The sequence below is a fragment of the Dipodomys spectabilis genome, unplaced genomic scaffold (genome assembly GCF_019054845.1).
Source record: "Dipodomys spectabilis isolate Male_0828 unplaced genomic scaffold, ASM1905484v1 ptg000001l, whole genome shotgun sequence".
NCBI lineage: Eukaryota > Metazoa > Chordata > Mammalia > Rodentia > Heteromyidae > Dipodomys > Dipodomys spectabilis.
Window position 1 is genome coordinate 16,435,861 of NW_024870678.1, and position 12,486 is coordinate 16,448,346.

The 12,486-nt window shown below is 37.3% G+C and overlaps 1 protein-coding gene across 2 annotated transcripts in view; it reads right to left on the reverse strand.

Moving 5' to 3' along the window:
* Positions 1-12,486, reverse strand: part of Themis (thymocyte selection associated) — a 164,675-nt gene that overhangs the window by 66,191 nt on the left and 85,998 nt on the right. For both annotated transcript variants that reach the window (XM_042673933.1, XM_042673925.1), the window contains exon 4: positions 8,670-9,718. In XM_042673933.1, coding sequence (XP_042529867.1) covers positions 8,670-9,718 — 1,049 coding nt within the window. The remainder of the gene's footprint in view (positions 1-8,669; positions 9,719-12,486) is intronic.

The following is a 12,486-nucleotide window of genomic DNA, read 5'->3' on the forward strand; positions in this document are numbered from 1 at the left end:
CTTAAGAGTTATGTCCTGTGCTCCTTATGTTAATGAGTTTTGGGCTGAATTTTAGTGAATTTAAGTATCCTCCATTTTGATATGTAGGCCAGAAACCAGGATATCACCCTTACATGTGGCTTTCTTGTTCCTTACTTTATGTCAACCACACATCCTACAAATTTCATATCACAAGTTTTCTTGAATGTTTTCCATCTTTTAAGGCAGCATTTTCTAATTTCTATATTATTGTTTTAGCTTTCTAAACAAGGCAGGGAAACTTCCCTGCCTTGGTGTGAGTTATCTTATCATAATTATAGTTTTAATTGCTTTATGTGAGTATGAAAAATGTTACCATTATAATTGTACAAAGGATTATCACAATTCAATTTTAATATCTTTTCATCATCCTGAAATTTCCCACAACTACGTGTTCTATCTCTATAGACTTGCCTTTTCTAGATATTTTAAGTCTAAAATATTTGTTTCTAAATATTATCGCTATTTTCCTACTGGGAATGTTAAAATGACTTCCATTTTTTTTGTGTGTGTCTGCGAGGAGTTTAAGTTCCTTAAAAATCAGCGACGTTTAGAAAATCCCAGGCTTTTCAACGTGAAATAAACCAATTTTGTTTTCCTTCATTCTTTAGTGTAGCAGAATAAAATATATTATTTTATCCACAAGGATCAGAAGAAAATAAAAATAAGTTGGTTTCAGGTATTAAAGTTTTAGCTGTGAACTAAATGAATCTTATGTTTCCTTATTAAAGAAGGGGTGAGGATAAGGACACAATGTTTGCCCCCAGAAAAACTAAAGAAAGCAAAGAATTATGAAAAGAAGAAAAGGATGGGACAGTGGCTGGGGATTCTTCAAAGACAGAATAGAAATGCTTAGGAAATTGGCCAGAAAGATGGATCCAAAATCATAGAAATTTGATGGTTGAAACAAGCATTAGGAAACATAAAATGAAGACATAGGCTTTGATCTTTTGAAGAGAGAATGTGGCAGGGACTTTGTAATTTAGTGGTAAGGAAGTCTCATATTCTATCTATAATGGAGAACCCTGAGCTAAGAAACTAGATAACTGTACAGATTTATCATCTGAATCTCTATGTTCTTCTACTTTTGTATCATTGCTCTATACTCCAGTCAATGTAAGTCACTCCTAAATCAATGCAGAGTTATGCCTACACACATGATCACAAATGTATGGTCTTTCTCCTGGCTGGACCACACTAGCCATCACTCAGCATTTGATTACCTATGTCAGTAAATTTTAATAGATTTTAACATTAATATTAACATCATCACAGCAAAGGGCACACAATTAAAGTTCTATACATATGAAGAATTAAAATTACAATTAACTATTTTGACATGGTAAAATAATTAGATATAAATAATTTAAAATAATTTTATTAAGGGGTATCTGGCCAGATTCCATACCTTGGCTATGGTAAATAATGCTGCAATGAACATGGTTCTGCTGGTAGCTTTAATGTGGTCTTATTTGTAGTCTATCGGGTAAATGCCTAGGATTGTAATTGCTGGGTCATAGGGAAGCTCTGATGAGTCTTTTAGGAACTGCCATACTGCTTTCCAGAGTGATTGGACAAGTATCCATTCACAACTACAGCCTAATAGAGATCCCTTTTTGCTTCTAAGCCAGCATTTGTTGTTAATAGTTTCTTGATAACAGACATTCTAACTGTGGTGAAGTGGAATCTCAAGATATGCTTTGTGTGTTTATTGGCCATTCTTACCTCTTCTGAGAAGTCTCTCTTTAAGTCATTAGCCCATAAAACTTACATGTGCAAATGTGTAGTTTATATTTTATCGAGGTTTTATTCTGAAATAGATATTGTATTGATAAATATAATAATAGAAAATTTATATAAATTATCTTTAGAAACTGCAAAACCAGCTAGAATTTCATCCTCTGCCAGTTTCCAACTATTATTTTGATTGTTTTTAATTAATAAAGTAAAACTGGCCATTGAGAGCTCAAAGAATATGACTTGCCTATCTAGTAATCCCAACACTCATTTTAGTGACTCCAGGCACTAAAACTTCTATTGGGATTATGGGAATTTGCCAAATTAGTTGTCCTTAACTTTGTAGATACTACATACAGAACATCCCAAACTTCTTTTATTATTGCTGGTCATTTTTAGCAGGGATTTCCGTGTTGTGGAAATTTAAGAAAAGGAAACTCATTCTAATTTTCTTTAAAGCCAGAAATCTAATACAAAGTAATTGACTCCAGATTTCACTGGATCATTTTTCTAATCTTCTGGAGAAATAAACTTTTTTTGTATAGCTAAGAAATAACCATTCTTAGCACTGAGAACATAGTAATTACATGTTTGGTGGTATTTTAATTTTTGACACCACAAATAAAGGGTTGGAAATAATATTAACTAAAGTTTTCATTGCTTCTCTATGGATGAAAGCATTCTCAGCTGCTTGAAAGGTTAAGAGGGCCAGAATTTTGGTTCACTGAAGGATTTCCAAGTGGGAGTTTACTTCAATCATCTCAGAATGAAATAATGGTCTTTAGACATAAACTATCCAGAGAAAATTAATATTTTCTTCTTTGTTTGATGACTTGTTCATTGTTAGTTGAAGTTCTTTTAAAACCAGGAAATGTTTTTGAATGTCTTACTAAATTTAACTGGCTCTTTTAAAGCTCACTTAAACTGGTATTCAGCTACCCAATTCTAGGTATTAACGTAGGATAGGTTATGCCTAGAGCAAAACTTTGAAAGTGTAGACTACTCTCCCATTTTGAGAAGCACAGAAAAAACTTATGTCACACATCCCACTTGGCATAGAGCTCTGTCTGGGAGTTTCCCACTAACAGTTTTCAACCGAACACTTACTTTATCCAGGGTTAACTTTCTCCCATCTTTTTCAACTGTTTCCTTTATAGTTGGCTGTTTATAGACCAGGCCATTTACTAAACCAACCTCAGGGACCCAAACACTGTGATTTAATTAATCTGTTTGTGTCGTAGTCTAAAAACAACTCATATATCTGCTAAGAAAATGACACACCTGTTATCTTACAGTTAAATTTTGCCATTTTTTAAGAAAAAGAAGCTGCGATTTCTTATTTCTAGATTCAAACACCCAACTTTTAAATGTGCCTATATTTGATCTTCATTGCCTTAAAAATTTCTATAATCTCTACTAGACAGCAAACAGATTTGCAACTTTTAGATTGAACCAAGTGGACATACTAATACTAATAGTATATTCTATATCAGTATTGAGAAGTTCAGAGGCATTTATAAATTCCAAACATTCAATGATTTTAAATCACATCACAGTAAGAAAAACAGAAGGAAATCATATTGCTTGTGACTGAACCCTACCAATAGCAATGGGGTGGATGTTATACTCTTCCCTGTTGTGAGAAGATCTAGATTCAGTCCAGGAGCTTGGGCTTTTTAAAACAAACAAACCCCACATTTCAGCCACTCATCTGTCACTGCAGATCAGAAGTGTTGTTTTAGCACCAGCAGCAGCAACCAAAGAGGGTTCTCTTTGCACTTTCCAGGAACTAGTGCTTTCCATCTGCCCTCTTCAGCCTCACTCTAATTCTGGCTTAGGGTTTCTTCCTGCACATTGTGCAGTACCTAGCCATTACAGCTTCCTTTGTTCTTTGCCTTAATGTGTCCTGTGGGGATTCTTGTCTGACAGAAATCTAGAAATTCTGGCAACGAAGTGGACACTTGGGCATTAAATAGCCAAACAGAGTTAGTGAAATGCAAGATTTCTGGTCCCAGTTGCAGTCTCTGTAGACATGGAATATCTCATCTTTCAACCAGTGGATTGTTTTTCTATCTGGTTATAGGCCCTTTCATCAGAATGCAGAAGTTACATTTCTCCCGTGTGGTACTCAGAAGTCATAGTCATATATATATCCACGACAGGCAAAGACCCCAGTGAGTATGTGTTCCTCCAAACTACCTGAAACTACTTCTCATAGAAACTAACCTTTGAGGAAGGGCAGTCTATACCACCACCTCATTCCTATGTCAATCACCATTTTAGGCATAGTTTCATTTGTTTAGCCATATTATATTATCTTCATTTGATTAAAAAATCCAAATGCACAGTTCTTGAAGATATTATTTCTACATCATGATGTTGTATCATTTTAAAGGGAATTTGAAGGGTCATTTGGTAAATCCCCTCGCCTGTTTTGATTCCATACATTATTTCATAAACAAACACTAAAGTTCTTCCATGCAAAACTGCACAGAGCTTGAGATAACTTGTCATTTCTTTAGGTATCCAACCCACACTGTCCTCTGCTCCTCACCATGCTTGAATTACTTCTCTAATTTCTACTACAATCTTCTTTTTGTTGCTTCTTATCTGTGCATTGCTGAAAGTGAAGAATAGTTGGGAATCATACCTTCAAAAATGATTCTTTTCATCACTTCTAGTTTTTAACATAATTTATCCTCATTTGTTTTTAATTTCTAAAATGTCTTAGATGAACTTACAGTGTTCACAACTGACAATGGATACTTTTTATAGAGTAATTTGGCTAATACTAAGTACTTTTTAGATTCTTCCTCCTAAACTATACATCTGTCCTGTTATTAGCAATGCAAAAAATGATGTGTAAAGTTAATGATCCATTAGGAAAGCAAAAGTAAACTGATATAATGATGCATCTAGTATTCTTTTCTATAGTGTGAAAAAGCATTTTAACTAAGGAAATGAACTTAAATGTTTAAACTCTGAATAACCCTCACAAATTGTTCTGTAAAGTTAAAGGAATATTCTGTATACAATCCAAAATTCTAGAGGCATGTTTTCAATGATTGCTTCCTGCATGGAAAACATAATGTTCTATCCAATAACTTCAAAGCTATTCATTATAGAAGAGCTTTAATGTAGGTATCAGAAGAAACCGAAAAGAAACGTATTAAGGGGTGAAATTGTAATAATAGGAAAGAGTTGGTTGGAAGACTTTAAAAAATAGATTATACAGAGATGGACAGATCTTCTGCTGATGTTCCAAAAATGACCTACTAAGCAGATCCGTATCTTCATGATAAGAAACATCACTGAAAATGAGGTTATCTGGCCTGAACACAGGTAAATGATAGCATCTTATGGCATTTTAGGTGATTTCAGAGAAAATATAGTGTTTTATTTACTATAGAAGCAAGGAAAATGTATATTATTCTTTACTACCTGAAAAAAATAATTAATCAAAGCAAGATCCCCCTAACAACATCTCTCACCTACAGTCCACTATATTTTGATATAAAATTTTACCCTTCCCCAAAAGTCCTTTCTAGGACTCAAATATTGGTGAGGATATTGTAACAGGACAACAAGGTTGCCCTCTTTTCTTTTCTTGTCGATTGTGGGTTGAACTCTAGGCCTGGGCGCTGTCCCTCAGCTCTTCAGCTCAAGGCCAGCACTCTACTACTTGAGCCGCAGCGCCACTTCCCATTGCCCTCTTTTCATAAAGTACTTTCTATCATTTTAAAAACAATTTGCAAACTCTAATGAATCTTCTGTAGACTGGGACTCAGAATTCAATACCAAGAAGAAATGTAGGGTTTAACCAATAAAGAAGCATTATTAAATAAAATTGATATGATGCTCTGCATAGAAGAATTTAGTTATGATTACATTCACCTTCACTGCCTAGAAATAGTCATGTTGTTTTATATTTCCCTCCCAATAAAACATTTGAATCATTTTCATCTGCCAAAGGAAAAAAATTAATCTAGGAATGATACCTTTCTGGTTTAGGCTTTTTTATTTCCTTCCTGTTCTGTTTCATCTCCCAATCTACAGGCTTGATTTTGAATCTTCTAGTGTTCACATATTATAGTTCTAATATCTATTATTTGAGACAACCAGACTTCATTTCTTTCTATTGTTTGAATGCATTTGTCCCTTCAAAAATCCATGTTTTGTATAGTTAATTTCCAGAGCAATAGTGCTGGGAAGTGGGGTTTGACAGGAAGAGATTAAGTTACAAGGGATTTAATGGATGAATTTCTCTATAAAAAGGGACCCGAGTCAGTGGCTCATGCCTATAATCCAAGCTATTTGGAAGGCATAACTAGGGAGGAGTGCTAGGTCAGTTAGGGTGAAAAGTTCACAAGTTTTCATCTCAACTAATGAGATGCTGGGTTCAGTGGCACACACCTGTCATCCCAGGTATGTGGAAAGTGTAAATAGTAACACTGTGGTCCAAGCCAGCCTGGGCATAAATGGTAAACCCTACTTGAAGAATAAGTGAACATCAAAAAATGCAAATGCAAGCTTGAATTCATATCTAAATAAAGGGGAGTGGCAGGGCACCTGGATTGTGGGAATGAGTTTTCTCTCTCTTGCTCTTCTGTCATGTGGAGACTTAATGTTCCTTTCTCATCTCTGGATGATGCAACAACATGGTATCATATTGGAAACAACTTAAATTTGGACTTTCCATTCTCCAGAAATATAAGACAATAGACTTTTGTTCTTTATAAATTATTCAGCCTGTGATTTTCTGTTACAGTAAATTGAATCTAGAACACGCATTAATCTTGTCCCTAATTTGGCTAGCCAGCAAGTTGATTGAGTCCAGAGATGGACATGTAAACCCATGTGACATTCTTTTCTAGTAATGAAACAATAAAATATGAGATGCAGAAACTCTCAGCAATCATGTCACCTGTATGACAAAACTTTCCTGGGAAAATAAAACCAATATGTAAAGAAAAATAAAGCACATTCTGGCCATTTTCAATAGCTCCTGAAGCTTAGCTGTGCCTTTAATTTCTCCATGAAAAATAAATTCATTATAAAGAAAAAATGCAACAAAATCAACAGTAGCTGATATATGGATTTAGCTTTCAAAGATTTTTACTTATTTTCCCCTTTCAACTTTATGTCCTATAGTATTCTTTATGCCATATATTATCTTTTCATTGCCATGATAAATGACCATAAATTCAACAGTTCAAATACAATAAATTTATGGTCTCATAGTTTTGTACGTCAGGAGATTGATACTGATGTCACTGCCTCCAATCAAGATACTGTCATTTGTCATTTTTGTTATTGTTGATCTCTTTCTTCTCTCTGAGTTCAAGCCCCAGGTTTAGAAAACAAACAAACAAATAGATAAAACACTGTCATTAATTTTTTACCTACCAGCATAATCTAGGTTAAACTTCTCATCTCAAGGTCCTGAATTTTACAGACACATGCAAAGTCTCCTTTGACATGTAATATAGTACCTTCAAATCATCTGGGAATGGCATTATTCTGATCACAAATAAAAATAAGGAAAGGATTCTTTTCCACACATCACCCAGTACTGAATTATGTCATGGAGAAGAGGCAAAGACAGACAGACACTTTTCATGGGAGTATCAACCGCTAATCAATGCTATGAACTGTTTCTTTAAAATTTGAAATGGGAGCTCTGAAGGTGGCTCAGTGGTAGAGTGCTTGCCTTGCATGCATGAGGCCCTGGGTTCAATTCCTTAGCACCACATAAGCAGAAAAAGCGGGAAGTGGTGTGGTGGCTCAAGTGGTACAGCACTAGCCTTGAGCTGAAGAGCTCAGGGACACCACTGAGGCCCAGAGTTCAGGTCCATGATCAACAAAAAATAAAATAAAATAAAATGAATTTGAAATGATTCCTCCTAAACTGCTATACCAAAAATTATTTGGTAATTCTTATTAGATTTCTCCAACATACATTCTGAATGTAATATTTGAGAGGTGAAATGAACGTCTCAACATCTATAGTTGAGCCTTAAAGCCCAAGGTTACTTATGCTTCCAGAGCTCAGGGAGCAAACAAGACATCTCTCTTTGTTTTAGTAATTGTGTAGATTCCCTAAACTGCTAGCACAGCATCTACCAGGACAGAAGGCACTTCTACATTCCCTAGAACCACAGCCGGATAAACAACCCCAACGTCCTAATAGGATGAGATCTTTCCAGGTAGCCAGGAGGCAGACAAAGACAACAAGTGGAACTGAAGCTGAGCCACCATCCAGAATCTTCAGAGTGGTGATGGGGTTGTTAATTCTATAATGGTCTCATACTGTCTGCAATTTTATTGATTTTGTTTTCCAATAGAACTGTTAAAGATTGCAATTCTGAGATAGACGTAATGTGGGCAGATGCTCACATTCTCACACACAGTGCTGCCAAGATATTTTTACATCTTTCTTCAGATAAAACAAAATGAAGACATGTGTTAGAGATGCATGTTACCAGAAACTTTCCAGAAAAAAAAATGGGAGTTTATTGTATGCTCATTTCCTGTATGAAGTATTAAAATAATTCTACCCTGGAAAAATAAACCACTCTTGCTCATCCAACATAAAAAAGATACTTGCCTCTGAGGCAGCTTCTTAAGTCTTCTTAGTTGTGAGTAGGAGCGGTTTGGGCCATTACATCTAAATGCTATCCCTGCTATTTCTCATTCAGTGTAGACTCCATACCACATCGACTGGTTAAGCATCAAAACACACAATACTGCAACACTTATGCTCTGGTGATGTTCATTCACCCACTGTGCATCGGAAGGGCTCATTTCAAAGATGGCACGCAAGTAAGAAAAAAGCAAACTCAACAAAAGACTCGAAACAAATTGGCTCATGAATAAAACACTCCAAAGGAAAATCTGGGAACTCGCAGCCTTACCTTGGGAGAAGCGGGCAGATCCAGTCTCCTTTCTTCTGCTAGAGTGCGCAGGGTTAACCTGGCTCCCTCGATGGAGGGATGTTTGGGGGGTCTGGGTGGGGGGTGTAAGAGAGAGCTTTCATATCTCCGCATCATGTAATACTGCTCTTCGGTGATCTCTTCCACCAGGCTCCTGACGAGAGGCGAACCTGCGTCCTTGGACACATTGTGAACTAACTGAACAGTCATGTTCCAGCGGCCAGCAGGGATCTCCCAACATTCCCCAGGGTTGGCAAAGTCACTTATGAGCAAGTAAGAGTCTGTGATGTCTTCCTCCAACTGCAGGCCGGGGGTAGATGCCAAGATGTCCTCTTCAATAGAGAGATCTCGCACAGACACCTTCACATTGAACGGCAAGCGGAACTGCTGGCAGAGCTCAGCCAGCTGGTACTGCTTCTTGTCATGAATCACCTCTACAAAACCTCCTTCCATGTACAGAGGGAGCCGCGCCGCCTCTTTGGACTTGGAGAGGAGCTTTTCACAGGCCAGAACATTGACCACTTCCGTGATTCCCTCGCAGAGGACTTCCGTGGTCTCCGAGTGATGCACCAGAAACTGGTCCCCGATGGACACCGAGGAGAGCTCCCGGTGCAGGGGGTGGAAGGCCTTGGTGGCCACCACGTGCAGCGACTCCTTCTCACTCTTGGCTATCTCCAGGTCATAGGCGGTTGGGAACTCGCGAGGCCTCCGCTTGAACTTGCCTTTGTAGCTGGTGGGGATCAAGAAGTGTCTTTTAGGGAAACTGCTTCTGATTTCTGAAGCCAAGATTCTTGATGCCTGGTACTTTTTGTGGATCACAATGGTCTTCCCAGGCTGTAAAACACTATTGGACAGCTGACTTCTGGGAGGTGCTTCTAGGACTTCAGCCACCATGGGAAAGTCTTTATGGGCCATTTCGAAAAGGTCTTCGGTAGAGAGCAGCTGAAGAAACCAGTTAGCATCGTGAGAATCAGTGATGTCTTTGACCTCGACGTCTAAACTGGGGAGAATGCGGACAATATCCTTTCGAACTGAAAACAAAAAAAGACAAAAAAGATTGACATACATCCAAATGTTTTCTGTGGCTTATTCTCCTAGTGATATAGATAATTTTAATTTAGAAAAAAATGAACTGATATAATTAGAATATTGCAGTTTTTAATGTGACTTTTCAGATTTAGAACTTGGGATGGCTATGTTAAAAGGAATGCAAGTGTGTGTGTGTGTGTGTGTGTGTGTGTGTGTGTGTGTGTGTGTGTGTGTGTGTGTGTGTTGGTCCTAGGGCTTGAACTCAGGGCCTGGGTGCTGTGCTTGAACTTCTTTGCTCAAGTCTAGCATTCTACCACTTGAGCCATAGCTCCCCTTCTAGCATTTTGGTAGTTCATTAGAGATACAGGAATTTTTCCTGCTGGGGCTGGCATCAAACCTCAATCTTCAGCCTCCTGAGTAGCTAGCTTTACTGGTGTCAGCAATTGGCACTCAGCTAAATTCAATTTTATATATAAACAACTCCTATGAGCCCATGTTCAATTAAGGAAGAATATTGACTATTCCTTTGGGCCCTATGCATCTCACTCAAATCATGAATAATAATTTCATGAATATGCATGTAAATCTCTATGTGAAAAATGATATCATTATAGCATTTTAAGTCATGTTCTTTAAGGCCAGAGTTCAGATAAAATTATTATACAAGAAAGTTTGATACTTTAGACAAAATCCTTTATGTGTAATGCCCACGACATACATACTTTTTAAATTTGTTTTCTATACTACAAATAAAACCAAGACATGCATTCTGTGTACAAAATCTTTTCCTGTGAGAAAAAGCATTGTTGTAAAATTACAAGATAAAAAGTATTTAAGAGCTGGGCGATGGTGACTCACATCCAAAATCCTATCCACTCAGAGGCTGAGATCTGAGGATCGCGGTTCAAAAGCAGCTCAGGCAGGAAAAGTCCTTGCGAGTCTTTCTTTTTTTTTGGGGGAGGGGAGGGAAGGGTCTGGTCATGGGGCCTGAACTCTGGGCCTGGGTGCTGTCCCTCAGCTCTTCAGCTCAAGGCTGGCTCTCTACCACTTGAGCCACAGTGCCACTTCTGTCTTTTTTTCTTTTTTCTTATGCGGTGCTGTGGAATCGAACCCAGGGCCTCATGCATGCAAGGCAAGTGCTCTACCACTGAGCCACCTTCCCAGCCCCAGTCCTGACACTGAGCCACCTTCCCAGCCCCAGTCCTTGCGAGTCTTATCTCCAATAAACCGGCAAACCAGAAGTGGCGCTGTGGCTTAAGTGGTAGAGTCCTTGAGCTGATAGAGCTCAGGGACAGTGCCCAGGCCCTGAGTTCAAGCCCATGACCAACAACAACAAAAAAGCATTTAAGAGTAACATACAAAAATGAATAGCAAGGTAGAATCTTTTTCCAATGTCATAGTTACTTTTTTTTTCCCAGTGCCGTATGCTACCTGGGTAGAAAGAGTAGGAGCGTATGAATCACAGAACATCCACTCAGAAGCTGAGGAAGACTAGTGGGTACCTATAAATTCATTTTTGGGACAAAGGACTCTTTCTAAGACTTTGTTCTTTCCAAAAGGTCTTCCTTTGAGACCAAAGAGCTATCAAAATACTGTTGCAAATCATTTACTTACTCTCCAGGATTACTACCCATTGGTGTTATGATAAAGAATCTTAAATTCAAAATAAAGTTTTGTGTGAGTGTTGATATATTTTTATAAGAGTTTACATGTTTTCTAAAAGTTTTTGTTCTGTTTTGGTTGTGTCTATCTAGGGCCTGTTTATTGCTCAACTACTACATGAACAACAGCTACATTTCTGGCTTTTTGGTGTTTAAGTGGAGGTGAGAATCTCATAGACTTTCATGCTTCAGATGGCTTTAAACTTTGATCCTCAGATCTCAGCCCCCTGAGTAGTTAGGATTATAGGCATGAGCCACTGGTGTCTGGCTAACACAAGTTTTTAAGCATTTTCATGATCCAATATTATTTCCCAATCTCTCAAGACACTTTTAGTATTCTTTCTTCCATGTTCTGAAAATGAACAATTTGGGAAACTTAGAATATATAATTTGTTTTCACACACACATACACACATATAATTTGCTCTAGTTAACTTTAGTTATTGCAGATTAAACACAGGACCTCCTGTTTGCTAAGCATTCTACCCCTTCAATCATGCCTCTAATCCTATAGTTTATAGTTTAATTTTGAGATAGGGTCTCACTAACTTTTCCTAGCTGTATCCACCTCTTCATTAGTTAGAAATAAGGTGAACACAACCCCACCTGACCTTTTCTATTATTACTTATTTATTCCATATCTAAAAACCTTATTCTATGACTTCTGTCAGATGACACTTACATTCTGTATAATGGAGTTTGTGAAGACACAGCTTCAAAAAAGTATTCTTTCATTTCCTTGAGAAGAAAAAGTAAAAAATCAATGGCTTCCAATAGATTGAAATCTATAAAACTTCTAATACAGAACAGGAAGGTTAATAAAAAGAGAAACTTTTACCTCCTTAATCAGTTCATTTTCTAAGGTTTATCAGATCCTAATGATTGAGATTATTACCACAGGCTTCCTAGAATCCAGAGGTAATTTTAGAAACTAAAATCTTGTTACTGATGCAAAAATTAAGTAGGTTTAAACATTCTAGAGCTAGAGGGACATAGTACTTGCATGCTATTTCTCCAGTCTCAAAAATGACTAGAGATTGATGTAATAAATGACATCAAGTACTTTGTGGAATCTCTAAATCACTCCATCAGTACACCTTTGCCATAAT